Source organism: Nyctibius grandis, chromosome 5, assembly GCF_013368605.1.
Source record: "Nyctibius grandis isolate bNycGra1 chromosome 5, bNycGra1.pri, whole genome shotgun sequence".
NCBI classification, from domain to species: Eukaryota; Metazoa; Chordata; class Aves; order Nyctibiiformes; family Nyctibiidae; genus Nyctibius; species Nyctibius grandis.
Window position 1 is genome coordinate 11,939,721 of NC_090662.1, and position 18,596 is coordinate 11,958,316.

Below are 18,596 nucleotides of genomic sequence, written 5' to 3' on the forward strand. Positions count from 1 at the left end.
TTAGGCATTTGTTTGTTTATACATATATTATTTTACCTGTTAGGAGAAAGCATATCATGCCAGATTCAACACCTCAAGAGAGGTGAAGCTGTTGCAGCTCCATGCCACAGATGCAAGCGGTAGTGAGGCTGCAAATGTATTCCCAGTGTGCCACATAACATATAGTCATGTATATACATACATAGCAGGCCAGCCACACAGGTGACACAGGCAAATGCAGAGCACTCATATTACACAGGCAGTGCCAACAGTCTCATCCTGCTGAGCAGAATGGAAGTCTGCTGGTGAGAATATATATATTTTTATGCACATGTGTGTGTATATATATATATACACGTGTACTGTGTGGATCCCTCCAGCAGCTGGGCTCAGAACCCCCGTCTGCTCAGCAGCTGCCCCTGGATCTCAGTCTGCCACTTCGGCACACTAGCCCCCAAGGCTGCAGTTGCTGGTGGAGACCATCATCTCATGCAAGCACACAGAGCTGGCGGGGACTCCTCTGGTCCCAGTAGCCAACCCCCCTATGGTCTCACCTTTAGAGCCACACACACATAGGTTTTCACCTCTAGACCCCCAGGACCAGCACCTGGCACTCACTCCAGATGCAGGTACCATGGACACATGGGTCCCTGTGACCCACAGTCCCACTCCAGTTCACTTTAGTCTCTCTAGCTGCTGCAACATGGACGCATGGTCCCTGCAGCCCATGTTCTGACTCCAGTTGCTGCACTCACACACACAGAGAATAGAGAATCCCTCACCCAGGAAAAGAGGTAAGAATGGAGTTTAATAAGAAGGCAGGACAGACTGCACTGATGAGGTGCAGGATGTGGCCGGACAAGCATACTGACCAGCAAACTATTTACACAAGATGAACATTTTTTCCCCATACCTCTCTCTTTTCCCGCACTTTTTTGTCCCCAAATCACTTAAGTCTGCCCCTTTCCTCACCCTGGTTCCTCCATAAAATATTCCATAGTAAGTCCTGTGCAATCCTGAAATGCTCTTCCCATAATGTCTCCCATATAACCTCCCTGAATACAAAACAGGGGTTATTGTATTGTAAATTATTGCCTAGGCTGTAATTGTGGTTAGTGGAGGAAAATTAAAAACACCTCCAGAAGACAAGTCTATCTTGAGGACAAATTACGTCCAGGAGGTGCTTGTCTGTCTCCAGTGGCTGTAGGGAGAGCCTGGCCCACTGTCTCAGACTGGGCTCCTAATTAAAAGATCACTGAAATGAGGTGAGCTGAGTCATACTATCTCTGCTTTGAGAAAGCAAAAGGGAGTCAGTGGGAATACAAACAGCAGGTACTTTTGGGTGGTTTTACACTTTTTTTTTTTATTCTTGTGTGTTACTGTTTGTTTGCTTTAATGTATCAGCTAATTTTTTACTGTTGTGTTATTAACAGTAACTTTATTTTATTCTGGAAGGAAAATGTTCAAAAGGTCTGTAAGACAGAAAAAAAAATTGAAAGAGTTGGAAAAGGAATAGGGCAAATCTGAAAACAAGATCTGTTTCATTTTAGATCTGTCACAAAGTGTTAATTCTAGGGAATAGAGTGCTTGAGTGCATGAAGAGCCAAAGGGAATGGAAATTAGAAGCTGAAATTCTACAGCAGGATGTCAGGAGCAGGGATGTTGCTGGAAACTGTACATTTATTACCGTACAGTATAGCTGACAATTCCAGACGACTAGAAAAGTCACCTCCATTCCCACTTCGAGGGATTGCTTTGGGCATCAATACAGATTTTTATTGTCTTCTCTTATAGTTGTCAAATGTCAGGAAGTCAGGTTTCTAACGGCACAAGGCACGAGCTTCTGTGACTTCCAGAATAAATCCTAGCTCTCTAGTATATTAGTAGTATTTAAAATGAGTAGATTAGTAGTATATAAAATGAGGTGATAGCTCTGCTTCATGGTTCCACTGGTTAATAAATCTGTTGGCTATTTCCAGTTTCTTAATTTTTTGTAAAGCACAAGTCTTACTGAAGAGATCCCTGCTATATGTCAGACATATCATCTATCCTGTGAGTTTTTATGGCACGTCAAATACTGGAAGAAAAGTGCATTTCTGACTCAGCTTTCCAACCAGGACACAATTATTAGGGGGGTGTTGTGATGGTGTAATTAAAAATTTGTGTTGGGTGAATGGTCTCTCGAACAATGAACTCATTCGTTACCAGTTCTGAAGAGCTGGGCTGGGCTGGTTTTAATGATTCTGCTGGGGAAGGATGACTCATCATGTTAGTGAAAAAAGAAGAAAATTCAGGCTGTCCATAAGGTTTGGGACAGGGTGGGGGCTGTTTGTTCTATGGTCACCCTTTTTTTAATATATTTTCAATAAATGTCATCTATTTGGTAGGTGAAAGTTTAAAGACATGTGGCAAGATATTAGTTTGGTGTGAATCTAAAGGAACTCTTAACTTAGGCGAAATATGAATGAAATACTCATCGACTTCTCAAGTCTCACACTTTCAAGACTCACACTTTTCCCTCCTGTCTCATGCTTCCTTGCCTTAGCAGCAGCATCTCACACACAGGCAATGTGCTGCCGCAGCCTCCTTACTGCTCGCGAATCCCAGGCACCATGTGCAGCCAGGCACCTCGCTCTGCCCTGCGAGGGTGACAGGCACATTTAAGTCAAGCCCTGGGAATACAGAGGTGACTTTGTAGCCCCCTGCTATCCTCTGGTTATGTGGCCTGGCGCTGGAGTGTATGTCTAGCTTGTAATTTGGGGCACTGACTAAATGTTCGTCTTCCTTTTGATGCCCTGAGTAGCACCTCACGTATCCAGTGGATTTATAGATAATGGTTTAATACTTAAACCTTTATGTCTGGTGACCAGCGATAGGACACGAGGAAATGGAATGAAGCTGCATCAGGGGAAGTTCAGTTTGGACATTAGGAAAAGGTTCTTCACCGAGGGGGTGGTTGGTCACTGGAGCAGGCTCCCCAGGGAAGTGGTCATGGCACCAAGCCTGTCAGAGTTCAAGGAGTGTCTGGATGATGTTCTTAGTCACATGGTTTAGTTTTAGGAAGTTCTGCAAGGAACGGGGAGTTGGACTTGATGATCCTTATGGATCCCTTCCAACTCGATATGTTCTATGATTCAGTGATTCATCTTTTTGGCCAAAGGTGTTTCTGGTTCTAAACAACTTGAATTTTACTGAATGAAGATTTCCTCAGTCAAATGATAATTAAAAAAAAGGCTACAAAATAATTTTCTAGAAAGTCTCTTGTTACAGCTCTCTCCTAGAGTGTATCTGGGTAGCAGTGCCATACAGTGCAGACTACAGTACTGCAGCACTACAGTAGTGCAGTAGTTCAGCCAAATTTCTGGGGAGATACTGAAGTTTACAGTACTGAAATTTTCAGTAGAAGTCAGAAACACATGATCTCAAGTAAATAATACATGCTAACTTAGCCACAGCATCATGAAATGACCATAAATGGGTTCATCTTGCTAAGCTAATTCATCTTTCAGCCTACGCTGACGGTCTTTGTAGTAGCTCTGAAATTTGCAGCACAGCATCGTACTTTATGGTCTGAACATTAATCCTTTTGTACTCAGTGGGAGCTTTGCATTGAGTTATGTATCAATAACCATATTGGTTAGAAAGGTTAACAAAGCTTAACTGAGAGCAGATTTAGCCCAGTATTTGGTCCTTTCCCAAATATTTATCTCATATTATGCTACGATATTTTTTCAGCAGATATTTCATGATTTAACAATTATGATGTTGAACGCTGTTACCTGTGATCTGTGAAGAGTCCTTTCAGAAACTTAGCATTAAGCATTTTTACACCTTACATATATTCTGTCTATAATGCACATATATACATTTCACAATGAAATGTGATGCATTTTAGTTTTCCAGAAATGCCAATAGTGTAAATTGAAATATAGTCTTAATTTTATTGCTTCCTATACTTGCAATACAATTCAAGAAATGCAGGAGTGCTCCTTCTGAGTAGAAGAATAAGGTTTAGACATTTTCTCTACAGTGTATAGGTAGGGTTGTACTGCATACCTGAAGATTATCTCTATGCAAGTCATAGGATAGGAGAAAACAATTATTCTATAGCAAGATACGAATGCTCAACTTTAACACAACATATTATTTTTTGGCATGTCAGATTACAAACCTTTATTGCTTGAACTGCCTCGAATTTTCTGTGTACTGAGATCTACATGGGAATAAAACTTTGCAAATTGCTTTCTTAGTATTCTCTAAGTGGGTTCTGGTAAATATTTATAATATCTTCTCACTGCTGAAATATAGATTGTAACTGGCCTTATTCAAGATTCAGTTATTCTTGGGATTAACCCTAAAATCCTATCACCAAGCCTAAAGCAGCAGGAAAAAAAAAGGAAAAGAAAGCAGCAAAGCTGGATTTAGCTACAAGACGAAAGCCGGATGAAATCAGATCTGTTTCACTATTGCTCATTTAATATGTATAGATACAACTGGGTCACCAAGCTGATTTAGCCATGAGGTAGAAGTAGCATAGCAACAAACCTCAGCAGATTGAAAGTCGGCAGCGGTAGTATCTGATTAGGTCTTCAGCAAGCTGACTATGTTTTTCTCAATTTTCAGTATTCCCGGAGTGATGTTTCTGATTTATTCAGCTATCACGATCTTGGTATTTTAAATGTATAAGTTTTGTCTCTGTAGCAAGTTTAAGTACAGGAATTACTGCTTTGTTCAAGTCTATATGATTGTCTATAAAAGATAAACATTTCTGAATGTTTAAAAATACACAATTTACATAAGGTTAAGGTAGGGTCTCATTTAATATCAGAAGTTTTGGAGGAGTAGGTTTTTAGGGTTTTTTTTTAGTTTTTTATGTGGATTTTTTTTAGCTTAGGAGCGTAATTTCAGGAGATCCTGATTAATGTTATGTTGAATCAGTAGATGTTAGTAAACTAACTGGAATGAGTGAAGAATAGGGAGGCAGGTAAGGATGGTTGGGAAAATGTGAAGTTTTACTTAGATTTGGCATTAAACTATGTTCAATAAGAATCTTAACACTTCTAAAGATTTTGGAGATGCAAAAAGGCATTTAGATAAGAGTTTGGTTGAGAAATGTTAACTTTTACAGCTTTTCCGTTATGAGTATTGTAAACACGGTTTGTAAAGCTGTTGGAAATTGAGATGCTTGTTTTGGTGATATGGATCCTTTGTATGGAAAAAAAAGATTTTCATCCTCCTGGAGCTAAGATCTCTTGTGTTCAACATGTGGAAATTTTTCTTTAAGGCGAACGTCTGGATTTTAGTATTCCTGCTTCTTCACTCATTTGGAACACAAGAGTATTTAATTGTTTTAGTTGGAATGGGAAATTTATGATATTCACAGAACGTGGCAACAACCTCCACCAGAAGCATAAAAATTGCCTTTTCAAGATAATGTTTGTGAGAGCAATTCAACTTTTTTTGTTTTAGTGCCACCTAGTGAATAAAACCTGAAAAAGTTTTTTAAATATTCATTAATTTATTGGTTTTGATTTGTTTATGCTGTTGCATTTTCCAGTAATGAGGTGATTTACAAAAGATTTTGTGTTTTTCAGATTGAATCGCGGAGCTAGCGCTGCTTTCCTCAATTTATTTTCCTGAGAATATACAGAAATTTATTGCTATCCTTTTTGAGAGTTGTGGCTTTCCTCAGTGGATTGTCCAGATAGCACCTGACAAATGTGGACTGAAGCTTGCTTTTTTGATTGTGTCATAAAAACAATTAGGCACATACCTATACACAAACTTATTTTTTTATAAATATATATATACACATATGTATGAAAATATCAGATACAGCAGAAAAAGAGTTGTTGACTGTCAGAAACAATAATAAGCACTTTCTGATCAAGATAAATGAATGCCCCAAGATATTACTCTTTAATTAATGATAACATTTCTTCTTATGCTGCTTTTTTCAATGCCTGCTTGTTTTGCTAGCATGACATATAATGTGAATTCTAAGACAGTGGAATGAAGGGGATGCTTCGGATTTCCTTTCGTAAAGAAGCAGAATGAATTGAATGTTTTATTTGTATTTAAATAACCTCCTATACTTGCCAAAAGAATGATTGACATTGGATTTCAGATTTATAACCTTTATACCTCTCAGGAGATGGAGATATATTTAGATATATAGAGAGGGCTAGATGGATATACAGAAGGGAATTTGAAACATTCATCAATTTATACATTGCCTATGAAATCAGAGATTTTTCTCTCACAGTGCTGTAGTCTTCAGAATGAGTCGCATTAGCTGTGTGTGCATTTTGAAGACGTTTAAGTGCTGAGCTGTTTATGAGAATTCATGCTTTAAGAATCCATGCCCTATTTGACCTTGTGGTTTAAATGGCATCTAGCAAAATAACTATTATCAAGTAAAAGGGCAAATTTGTGGACTTGGAGTTTGTTGCACAAAGGAAAGGGAAAAAGCATTTTCTGGTGCTCTAGTAGTGGGGAACTGAGATTAAAGCTTCTGGCCATGTCTGTGCCTCGGATTTACTTGTTTTCTTCCCTGTTGCTTCAGTTTTCTCGCCAATAAAATGAGAACAGTTCTGAGCTATTTCACAAGGGCTCTGAGACATTCAGTAATGTTTGAAAACATCTGTGATGCTAAAGTGTGGATGTCCCTGGGAGTTATATGCTATGTGTTACTTGCTAAAGCTTGTCAGCTGGGGAGAGGTTGGTCGGTATCTGCAAAAGGCAGATTTACCAAAAAATTTCCTGATAGACAAGCCAGTTTGTATCTGTTCAGCAGGTAATATATTGGACCTAATGCAGTTTTAGAAAAAAAAATTATACATGTTTCTCTTCTCATCTGTTTTGTTTGCTGTTTTTTTCCCCAGACTGCTTGATAGCTTTGATCTTTCTACTTAACTGTCTCAAATGTTTTTCAGTCCCTGTATATCCCGCTTCTGAATACTGATCCTTTCTTTCTTCATTTTGCTGCCTTTTTCCATAAGGGTTTCTCCCACTCCCCTTCTTTTGTCTTATACTGTCCTCTTAAGAAAAGCACCTGCCTGTAGGGTCTCTTGTTATTCATTTTTTGATCTGCCATCATATCCACAGAGTGCTTAGAGTGGGTACAGATACAGGAAATAAATCAACATCTCTGTTTCACTTCCCTTGAATCTTCTAATAACCTGGTGTTGGGGTAGGAGTTTTAATAATTTTAAAGAAGGATTTCCAGGTTGAGATTCTGGAAGAGGAGGCTTTTAGCAATGCAGAAGTAACTATTCTGGAATCAGAAGAGGGTTTCAGAATGACAACCACTTCTCTTGTCCATCAGTTTAACTCTTGGGGCACTGTGGATTGAAGAGGTACATGTGTGTGGAGGAGCCCACAGCTCAATAGAACTACCCGAGGAAGGGGAAAGGTCTCTAGCATTTAGATATTTCACTGTGGTTCTGTGTAGTTTTCCACTGGTTTTGCAAGTTTATCCTTCTCTGATAGGAGGATAAAGGCAAAGACCTTGTAAGACTGTCAGATTAGTGTTTCTGTTTCTGACCTTCTCCAGAATGACAAGGTCTAAGCAGCATTAAACTCAAAACCCTTTGTTCAGAGTTTCATGTTAAGTTGAGTTGATTAACTTATCTTTCAAGTTATTGAGTTGCCTCATATATGTCCAAAGATTATACTGGTGGTTTGAAGTCAACTAGATGAAGTTCTCTTCACTTCTCTTAGTGCCCCGGTAATATACTTGGGTATTCGTGCCCAAACCTGTGAATAGGAGGTCTTCATTCCTCAGACCTGAGGATCGTTCTGAGACATCTCAAAGGCAGAGACTGCAAAAAAGATATAAATAAATTGAGTAGTAAGAAATAATCTACTGAAAAATACATCTAGATCTTATACCTTGCTATACAATTACAAGACAAATTTAATTGTATTAATACTTCATCATACTTTAAAATAAAAAACTAAGGTTACCCTGTTTTCCAAGTGTTTTGCTGCAAGCCCCTCTTATATTAGTTTAGATAAGGAATAAGCTTTTTATATACTTGAAAAAGTAGAAGCTGTCACTGCTGGTGACATACTGCATAGGGTGGCTTTAGATTCTAACAAATGATGGTTTGCCTCCAAATGATATCTGTTGTTTTTTAAGTGACTCACTGAGCCCACAGCATCATACACAAATTCCATTTATTTTCTTTTTACCACAATAACATTTTTGTGACATATGTTTATCTTTACTGCAATAATTAGGGGGAAATGCCAGTCTGATAAATACCCAACTGACATATTTCACATAGATACATTGAAAGCATTTTATTCAATAATGTATGGATTATAATTGCTTCAATTTTACACCTTTGATAGGATTTGATTTTGCAAGAACGTGGACTTCCTGAACTGGTTTTTGAAATCTTGCATGTTCTTTATTCCCATTCAATACTGAGTGATTGAGTATATTGTTAACCAGTTTTCAAGAAATCACCCAAACTTAAATAAGCATTGTTATGGTGATTAGGAGACAGGTAATGTGACCAGTAATCATTAAAAGCTTATTGCAGGTATTTTGGCTTTTGGTATCTTAATGTGTGAAAAATTACAATGCCACTATTGCTATCATATTTCAGATGAGTGTAACTGAAATCTGTCTCAGTTTGGTTAATTCAAAGTTATGAATGGTCCTGGTATTTGTCACATGGTCAACTGGTTAAAGAGCAAAATTATTTTAGTGTTAGGAAAAGCCAGTTTTAAGGGCGATCTGAAGGGTTTTATACTTGAAATCCTTCAGTTAAAGGATTAAGTAATTTGGAGTTCAAATTAATTTCATGTAGCCCTGAATTTTGTTCCCTGCTTTGGACATTTTTATCAGTCACATTTCAACTTTCAGACTTGCTTTCACCTCCTAGCAAACAGGTAAATGCTCATTTTGGAGGTTTGTTGTTCCATCTACCGATTCCTTTATCTAATCAAAAACTCTTCTCGTCTGCTTTGTTGACTGATGTTAACACTAACATTGACTGATGTATTTGAAAACAGCTGGCTCATATATTTTCTTAATGAAATTACAGCATTTGCAGACTTCGGTTAATGTAACTCTCCCTTCTACAGATGTGTTATTTCTCCTTGATTTTACATCAGCATTTGTCAACCTATAGATGCAGCTGTTTTGACCTTGACCCTTTGTTCAGTTTGCATCATGTGTAAATTCAGTATAGTGTACTTGTTAACTGCTTAAACAGTTTGAGCCAGTATTCCTGTCAGTTTTTAAAATGTCATTTTTGTATCCATAATTACCGAACCATATGCTAAATACCTGACCTTCATAGAAATAATTACCCTGACACATTTGCAGGACTGCTACCAAGCAATTTAGATTTGCAGTTTAATGTTAGTGGCATTTCAGGGAGAAATTTTCACTTGACACTAAATTTTTGCTTGAACACCTACACAGCTGTTTGCTATAGCCCAAGACAAGGCATGCACTGACCGTAAGATTGAACTTATGGTTACTTTTATATTAGCTCATTAAATAATTTGCATATAATGTCACTGAGGAAGCAGAGCAGAGTTTTCCCTCTACTATTTCAGATGAAAAGGGCTTTTGTAGAGCAGAGCTACCTACCAGGCAGTGTTTTTCTTCTACTTTCCAAGTACAAGATCTGTACTTTCATCTCATCTCACAATTAGAATTAATTTTCAGACCTTGTCTTTTTAAAATTACTTTACATCAATACTTTTCCTAATCATGGCTACAAAATTAAGTCAAGGCAAGCTGAAATAATTCCACTGCACAATACTGTTTTCACTCCCACATGGTTAATGTACCTAATAATCACCAGGTGATTTATTGGTTACTTCTGTAAGAAACTTCTATAAGAAGCACTATCAAGTGTGTCAGTGTTCTTCATCGAAGTGAATTGATTACAATTGTGTGATCATCTCGTGGTTTTGCTTAAGCAGCAAAACATGCTGCTTAAGCACAGTGAATAAAAATCACCACATGATATTGAGGGGAAATGGAAAAATGAATGACCATAATTTGTTTGAGTCTGGGGAAAGAACTGCTATAAAAGATAATGGCTTTAAAATCACACAATGGAAATGTTAGAGTTCAGCTGGAAGTCTTACAGTTTAATCACAGCGGAGGGTTGGTCCTACTAAACTATTCTTTTCTGGGAAATATGGCATACATTAAAGGAATATTCAAGCTGAAAATTGGGTTATATGTAATCCAGTTCCATGTGTTCATTTTTTTTAAAGGTGAAATTTGCATTGTGACACTGGGAGAACTGGAAAATATTTTTCATCTTTCTTATCTCATCCTGTTTTCATACTTCTGTTACTGTAAATAATTTAGATACATGATACTAGATTTATAGTTGTGCTATAAAAAATAAAGCCCTGATAAACAGAATATAACAAAAACAATTAAGTAACCTTTGTCACATTATATACAACTAACTCTTTTGTAGAATACTTGGTCAAATATAACATTGCATTTTTTGAAGTTGAAGCACTCGCTCATGCTTTTGCATGTTTTTGGGAACAATTGTCCCCTTGTGACACATTAGAAACTGCATACTGAGAGAAAGGGGGACAGAAAACTTTGCAGAAAGTCATTTGAGAATAACTTGCTTCCACAGATTTTAATCACCTGGGGACCAGAGCTGTAAAATTGGGACAGAGTAATAGCTGTCCTTATTAATTAGAAAGATATATGATGATTCTTATATGGGTATTTTCATAGTGTATTCTGCCTAGCAAGAATCAATACAATTTTTTAGCTAATACAGTCCTCAGGAAAACAGCAACTATACCATAAAAATATCAGTATCTCACCAAAAGACAACATTAACTCATGAGGTGTGAGCAAAAATAAGCTCCCTAGAAAAATAAATACAATATGAAGATGACAAGACATTTTATTAGTTGTGAGCTACTTAGTGCTCAAAATCAAAATAGTGGGTTTTCTTGTTCAGATTCTACATACATGCAGGAACGGCTTGTGGTACCATAACGATATTAAAAGATGAGGCAGATAAATTCATGCTTTAAAGTCTCTAGTTCATGGAGCACTTTGACATATCCTTCTCGTGAGAATAAGAAATTACACATGGAACCATAAGTAAGAATCCAGCATAGCAAATGCTCTCATAATAGCGCCTGGATTTGCTCGCTTACAGCCAAAAACCCCACAGTTGCAGCTCTGTGGCCTTTTTCAAGAAGGATCTGGAACAAATTAGGCTAAGCCTACTGCTGAGGTTGATGTCTTTCTGTGTCATTTATCTCTGCCGTAGGCTGTACTATATTTGCTATTATACATTTGCTCCTACTAATTGAATAGCAGAAGTCTCATTGATTGAAGTGGATATTTGATAAAAATTACAGGTAGTTCATATTTTGGTTGGTCTTAAGAGCAAGGAACATGCATCTGTACACATCTGATTCCAGGACATGGAAAAGTTTGTGTACCTCCTAAGCATCCTGTTAACTTGAATTGAATTATTATGCAGTATTAAGAATGGTTTGATATTGCCAATCCCTTCATCCTTTTAAGTTCTCTTCCTTGTAAGTGTCCTACGATTACAGTGTAACTTGTAGTTTGCTACTGATAGCAGTTCTCTCTCTGTACTTTGCATCTGGTACGTAGTGATTTCTTTTAGACATGTAAGTAATCTGAGCAGTTATTGAAATCTGTGACCTTATTTACCTTATCTCCCTTATTTTCTATACAGTACTATTGAACTAATTAGCAGTACCGAGACTTGAGCCTACAAGACCTGATTTTTAAGTTATTTTAAGGCTTTGCAACAGGTTGACAGCATAAATTCACATTTGCATTTACTTTCACTAAAGACCCTTAATCAGGAAGAGGCATAATAATCTGTTTTCAGCTGAAATGTGAATTAGGAGGTCTGGGTTTTAGTGCCTTTACTGAGATGGAGTTTCACAGAGTTTTTTGGACATCTTATTTAACAATGAGAAAAAAAGCTCACACAAGAAATCTGGATAGATAAAACAGTTTAAAAATTGGCCAACACGATACTTTTAGTAATGTTAGTCAAGAGTATCTTAAATAAAAATCACTGTGTTTTGGTTTAAAGGAGATTTTAATTCAGATGATAGAGTTAAACACAGATTATGTGCAGTAATATCTACTTTCATTCAAGGCTGCAGTTAGAATCGTACACGCTGCGTCATCTTTTAATAGAAGTCTCATCTTTGACTTTACAGGGATAGATACAGAGGTAGCTAAAAAGTGAGATGTATTTCTGCATCTCTCTCTATACCAAGATAGATATATATATATATATATATATTTGTACTTATACATATATGTATATATATTTATACAAATTTTAAAGAGATCCTAAACCAATTCCTACTTGTACAGACAAGTATGTTTTTAAATAATATGAGAATCTCATATAAATGAAATTTTCAGGGAGTAGTCTTTACAGATATGTGGGTAAGAGAGCACAAATATGTGTGATCTCGAAACACAAATTTGCATTATTATTAATGATATTCTCCTATTAACAGCTATACTTTCATATGCTTCCTTTGTCCCAAGAGTGTATTTTGTTTTCTATAAGGTATATGCACAAATTGATTATGATCTGCAAGTTTCACTGTAAAGCAGCAGACTAACATGTGCAATATGGAAGTAATCTGGTAATTTAAGCAATATTTTTCAGTGATTAAAAAAAATAAAGTAAATATTTCCCCATGTTTTTTATTTCCCTAACTCTGCATTTCCCAGTTCGATTTCATTATATGAACTTGAAACAAAATTTGTGGGAATTTTTCCACTATAGTAGAGTTTTTTTGGATTGCAACAAATTGTGAAGCATCAAATACCTTTTTTTTTACAATATATTTCTTGCCCAGTTTTGAAATCTGCAGACACTGCTGGACATTCTCAATGTAGTGGAATTAAAAATCAGGTGTGACATGCTTAATCTCACGGGTCAAGAAAACATTAACCTTCACTACTACAGTACCTAGAAAAGATAATTAACTGTCTTTAATACTGTTTCTATTTATTTTACAGTTTAACAACAATGCTCAGAACGTCAGTTGCTTTAATCATCTTGTCCAAGCTAACGTGAGGAACAAGAAGAAGCTGAAAGAAGCTGTCTATAAAATCTCTGCTAAAGGAATTACGGATTACAAAAAAGGCTTTAGCTATGCTTTTGAACAGCTGCTAAATGTAAGTATGAAATTATTCCTCTCTGCTTTAAAGTGAAGAAGGAGAACTTGAATGTTCAGATGGCCACTGCATGCTCTTCCATCATGTAACTGAGTGATAACCAATACAATAACTTATTTAGCAAGTAAATTTATCCCAACAATACAGATTTTTCTTTGCAGATCCCCTGGCAGGTTGCTAACATGTGGGAATAAATTTGGTTTTCAATGTGCTATACTGTTTTTATTTCATTCATTCAGCTAGTTTTTCATTTAACATGTGATTCTCAGTTGTCACATAGCTGTGGTAGTGGTTGATTTGCAGGTAATTCTAAAATGGAAGGCTCTATGTTACAGTGTTATTATTTCAATTTTACCACAGTATCTCCTAGCAATGTTTAGTTAACCTACAATTTCATATTTATTACAAGTCATAAATAGATGACCATGGCTTGAGCAGTATAGAGGAGAGCAAATGACTTAGTTAATAGAGGAATGTTAGGCACCTGAGAGTATTCTAGTTCCTTTCTCTTTCTCATGTATTAAAAAAATAATTTCCTCAAAAATTAAATGCATTGTTTCCATGTTTTAATTATATTGTACTTTCTAATTTGCACCCAAGCACCAGCTTTCTGAGTAGTAATGTTTCCTATTTACCACAAATGTTGGGGTTTTAGCAGTAATTTTTAAAATAGTTTGTGTAGTTGTTTTAAAAAAAAATTTCTACATTTCGCCTTCCTAAAGACTGCATATTGGATCTTCACCTTAGTGTAAATAAAGCTATACCAATTTACAGAAGTTAAGGATCTAGCTTAATAAATATGAAGTGTATTCTTTTTATTATTTTTTTAATGTATATCAGTGATGTCTCTCAGTATACAAATCTTTATTTTTTTTCCCCTAATCTGCCAGATTCTGTACTTCAGAGCACTTCCCTGCCATTGTGTATGCAGTTTAGGGCTAAAGCTGGTTGAAAAATTTCTAACCTTATTAAATTTTGATGGAGGAAAAGAAAATACAGTGTTTTCAAGGGTATTTTCTCAGCAGATCACTATGTAGGTGAGCAGATGGGTTTGGTGGGGAGATGATTGGGTGCCCTCTGCTGATGGTTATATAAAACTGCAATCAGGATTTTAAAAGCTATCGGGCTTTTCAGACCAGAGTGAATGGCATTCCCCCTTTTCCTTCATTCATGTCGTTTGGAGGAAATTGACACGACACAAGAAATTTTGCCAAACACAGCTTGTTCCTCATAACATTTATATTTGGTTAACATTATTATTTGGTTAACATTTAGTGTAGCACCAGATACATACTTTGTGTACAGGCAGTTTTAAGAAGACCTGAAGACAAGGGAAGCCCCAAAGTGGATTTGTTTGTAGGACTAAAAAAATTGCTTAAAAAAATAATTGGAGATCAGTCTCATAGTGGGACTGTCTCTCTCATAACTGGAGACAGAGGTGTGATTAACCTCACATATCTTCTGCAAGCCTGTAAATTATGGCTGGACATTGTGGATGTGTATATTAAGGGAAATTAGGAGTTTGCACTAGGTTATAGAAATGCAGTCATCCTCTCCAGATATTGGGCAATCCACATGGCAGGAAGAGTAAAGGGCTGGTGATGGAGTGTCCTGGTTTGGCTTAAACCAGGCCGATTTTCCTTTCAGTGATTTTTACTTCCAGCTAAGTCTCCTCTAAGTAACTGCACTTTCTGAAACTAACTGCATGTTTTTGCGGACAGTGTCTGCTTCCAGGACTGATAACGCTCGAAGTTTGTAGTTATCGCTGAGGTACCGGTAGGGATGTTGTGCAGTAAGGCTCTTGCTGTACTTAGTCTTAGAGAAACCAAGGTCACTGCTGAATTCCTCACTGCTTACGAGTGAAGAGCCGAAGGGGGGTCGCAGCTGCAGCGGGGAGCAGACAGGACAGGTGACCCAAAATTGACCAACGAGGGTATTCCATCCCATACACGTCATTCTCAGTATAAAGGGGGGGGATCACGAGGGTCTCGCTCTCTTTCTGCTATGGCCGGTGTCCAAGGAGGACTCCGTCTGTTTTCCTGCTGCCCCCGATCCCGATCCGTGCATCCCTGAATCCAGCTCTCGACCATCGCTAGGCCCAGCCTGGGCCTTCCCGGAGCCTTGCCCTGCAGTGCCGGTGGTGACGTGGCTGACTTCAGGGGAGCTCAGTCTTGGTTTTGTATATATATTTGTATATATTTGATTATTTCTATTATTGTTATTATACTCTTTTTCATTATTATAGTTTATTAAAACTGTTTTAACTTTCCAACCCGGAAGTCTCTCTCCCTTTTCCCTTTCCCTTTCCCTTTGGGGGGAGGGAGGGGGATAACAGAGGGCATCTGCCACAGGTTTAATAGCTGGCCCAGCTTTAAACCGTGACATGGAGTTAGTGCTAGACTCTGGTGACAAGAAAATATAATAGGAAGATGTAATGCAGGCTTAAACAAATGATAAAAAATATGCTTTGAATAGTTTCCAGTTGTATATTTATGAATTCAAACAGTCCAATTGCTTTAAAGTCCATGGAAATGGAAAATTTTTAACAGCTCAAATTTTCATAGTAATTTTGTGGGTACTGTTTCTGGATAACACTTATTTCAATCAATTTTCCTGAATACCAAAGTAATATTTCACTTGTGCCATGATAAAACTTGCTGTCTGATGTGTTGCTAGATGGAAACAGACACTTCGTCTTTTTTCAACATAGTAATTCAAGTGTTCATCAATAATCTCGATTCCATCAATTTTATGCAGTATTTTTTCCAGTATTTATTGTTATATTAACTTGCTATTTTGTTGAAAATAATAATACTTCAGCTTCAGCAATTCAGAGCTTTTTTCCCCCATACCATAATAACTACTGTTTGTCAAAAACGTTTTATTGAAATCATCTCTTCTTGATTTGAGTAGTTGATTTTTGGTTTGCTTTACCTTTTCCTTCCTCAGTGACATGAAACTCATAATGACAAATGCATTCCTAAAGTGTCACGAGATATAATCATGATCTGCTACTTAATGAGTTAATTTTAGGGATGTGAAACTTGGATAAAACAAAAGCAATTTTAGGCACAGTATAAAATGGAGCATGTCTTGCTTGCTTGTTTGAAATTGAAAAAAAAAAAAGGCTTTTATCAAGTGCAAGAGTGAGCTAAAAATGAACACGTAGACTCAGTTCCAACTTGTATTCTTCTGTGGTTTAAGCTAAGAAGCCAATTTTTGTCCTGGGCAAGCTGCTGTATACACAACACATTCCTCTTCAGCTGTGGTCTGTGATGGGAGGGAAGAGACATTCATTGGACTGCTGAGGCAAACTGTTCAGAAACAGTTCAGAAAATCAGCTTTGCAAAATCACTTATCTTCACTCCCTGAGCCAGTATCTCTCCATCGTTGTGCAAATGGTGCAAAAAAAGATGTGTTGTAAAGGCCAATTCTGCCTTCCTCTTGATCCCTTGTAAGAGACTGATGTGTTAAGTTCATTCAGTGGGATGCGAAGTTTTTATGGTGAGAAAATATCATATGATTTGAGCTTATTCATGTTCAGATTTCCAATATTGTTTGGAGGCTAAAATCTTGGAATTTTTTTCCATGACATGACTTTAATGTCTAAACAGCGTAGTGTAAGTAAATGCTCTTCTGTAAGTACTAGGAGATAAAGAGAAAATACTGGATTTTTCTGATACTGTACAAGCATATGCTAAGTAAGCCGCTAGAAAAATCCTGATTTAGTCAGTTAAAACAAAGACTAGCTCAAGTTCACATTGCCTATAATAGTGCTCATTTCAAAATCAACAGGGAAGTTTTATAATATGAGCAGGCTTTGGTCTCTCTCCTTGTCATCTCTTTGGTTTCCCTCTGATTTTATTTTGGCCCGTATATTAAATCACTCTAAATGTAGGTGAGTTTCTTTATGAAGTATCCAGGTCTAGTTTTATTATTTTTTAATATCGAAAAGATTGCAGCCTGAAGCAGTATCTTGTCAGTTATATTTCACAAGCAAAAAATGGTCATAAATTATTTAATTCCAAAGGAAAGAGTGTGCTGATGAGATTGGAGAGAATGTATTGACTTCAAGCAGTTTTTATGTGTTGTTACATGTAACAAGATCTTTGGAGTTGTTTTTTTTTCAAATTATTAAATAAGTAGTTATTCACTGAATATTGAACTACCAATACAAATCATCTCTGAGGAATAATTATTCATCTGTTAATATAGTGATGGTAAATAAAGTTTTTGTATTTTAGTTTTCTGGGAGCACTGTAGAACCGTGGAGCTGCAATACTGAGGATTATTGGCTGATGTTTGAGGGCTGGCTTTGATGTTTTGGTCTCTTTATTATGGAAGAACGAGGAATCAGATCAGAGAGTAGGATGAGAAGTAATGAAAGGGAGAGGGATCATCTCACCTGACCAGCCAGGTGGAAGTCAATATCTAGTCACAAAGGGAGAACCAGGTACTTTGTAAGGGTGAGCCTCCTATTTCTTTTCCTGAATATATAGTAAATTCATACAGCAAAATTCAGGCTTATGGAAGGGGAAGTTGAATTTATTTTACTGAATCTCTAAGGGTTTTACTCTGTCACATCCAACTACTCAGAAGTACCAACATGTGCCTGACTAGGACCATTTGTATGCAACACAGAGGACAACGAGTGCTGGCTATAAAATTAATGAACAATTTTCTTAGACTAGATTCTTGACTTTTAGAGAATAAGGAAAGAAGATGAATGCCAAAGGAGGAGCCTTTGGCTCCTTTCATAAGGAGCCAAAATTCCTCTTCATCTCTCCTTTGTTCTGGATGTGGAACAATGTTTTTATTTCTTTGCGCAACACAGTGCATTTTTCTCAGTGACTTTACTAGTTAATTTGCCTGCTGAATTAGGAGTCAGAGGTGCTTCTTCTCAATTCTCTTTATTCCAGGCTTGCTCTCCAGAAATAATGGGGCATGTTCAGTTCTTCACCTCTGAGTTGCAGTCTAATTAGAAAAGTAGGTGATGGAAAGATCTTAATACTCTAGGCAGCCATATCTTGGCTGCAATATATTATGTAAACCTGATTCTAAAATACTTTTCTAAAGGTTAGCTATTCATTTCAGTCTATTAAAAAATAATTTAAAAAAACAGGAAAGAATTAAAGAAATGGAAGATGGAGCTTATTTTAAGCTCCAACGCAAGAATATTTCTAAGTTTATAAGGCAGAGTTTTTTAGATGTACTTATAGGATGCCTAAATTACCAGAGTTTTCATTTAAGTGGTCAGTGAGCTTGATAGTTTCTATGAGTAGGAGTCCAGCAGAAAAAAAAAAATGAATATTCAGTAGTTCATTAGAGGGTTATTGTTCCCAAGTTTCTACAAGGACAGTAAGGATATGAAACAAAAGTAAAGATGAGAAAAGAGAAGAGTAAAAATGTTTAG

The 18,596-nt window shown here is 36.8% G+C and overlaps 1 protein-coding gene across 4 annotated transcripts in view; it reads left to right on the forward strand.

Moving 5' to 3' along the window:
- The window catches only part of CACNA2D1 (calcium voltage-gated channel auxiliary subunit alpha2delta 1), a 453,094-nt gene that overhangs the window by 346,055 nt on the left and 88,443 nt on the right, over positions 1-18,596 (forward strand). For all 4 annotated transcript variants that reach the window (XM_068400329.1, XM_068400331.1, XM_068400330.1 and 1 more), the window contains exon 11: positions 13,025-13,183. In XM_068400329.1, coding sequence (XP_068256430.1) covers positions 13,025-13,183 — 159 coding nt within the window. The remainder of the gene's footprint in view (positions 1-13,024; positions 13,184-18,596) is intronic.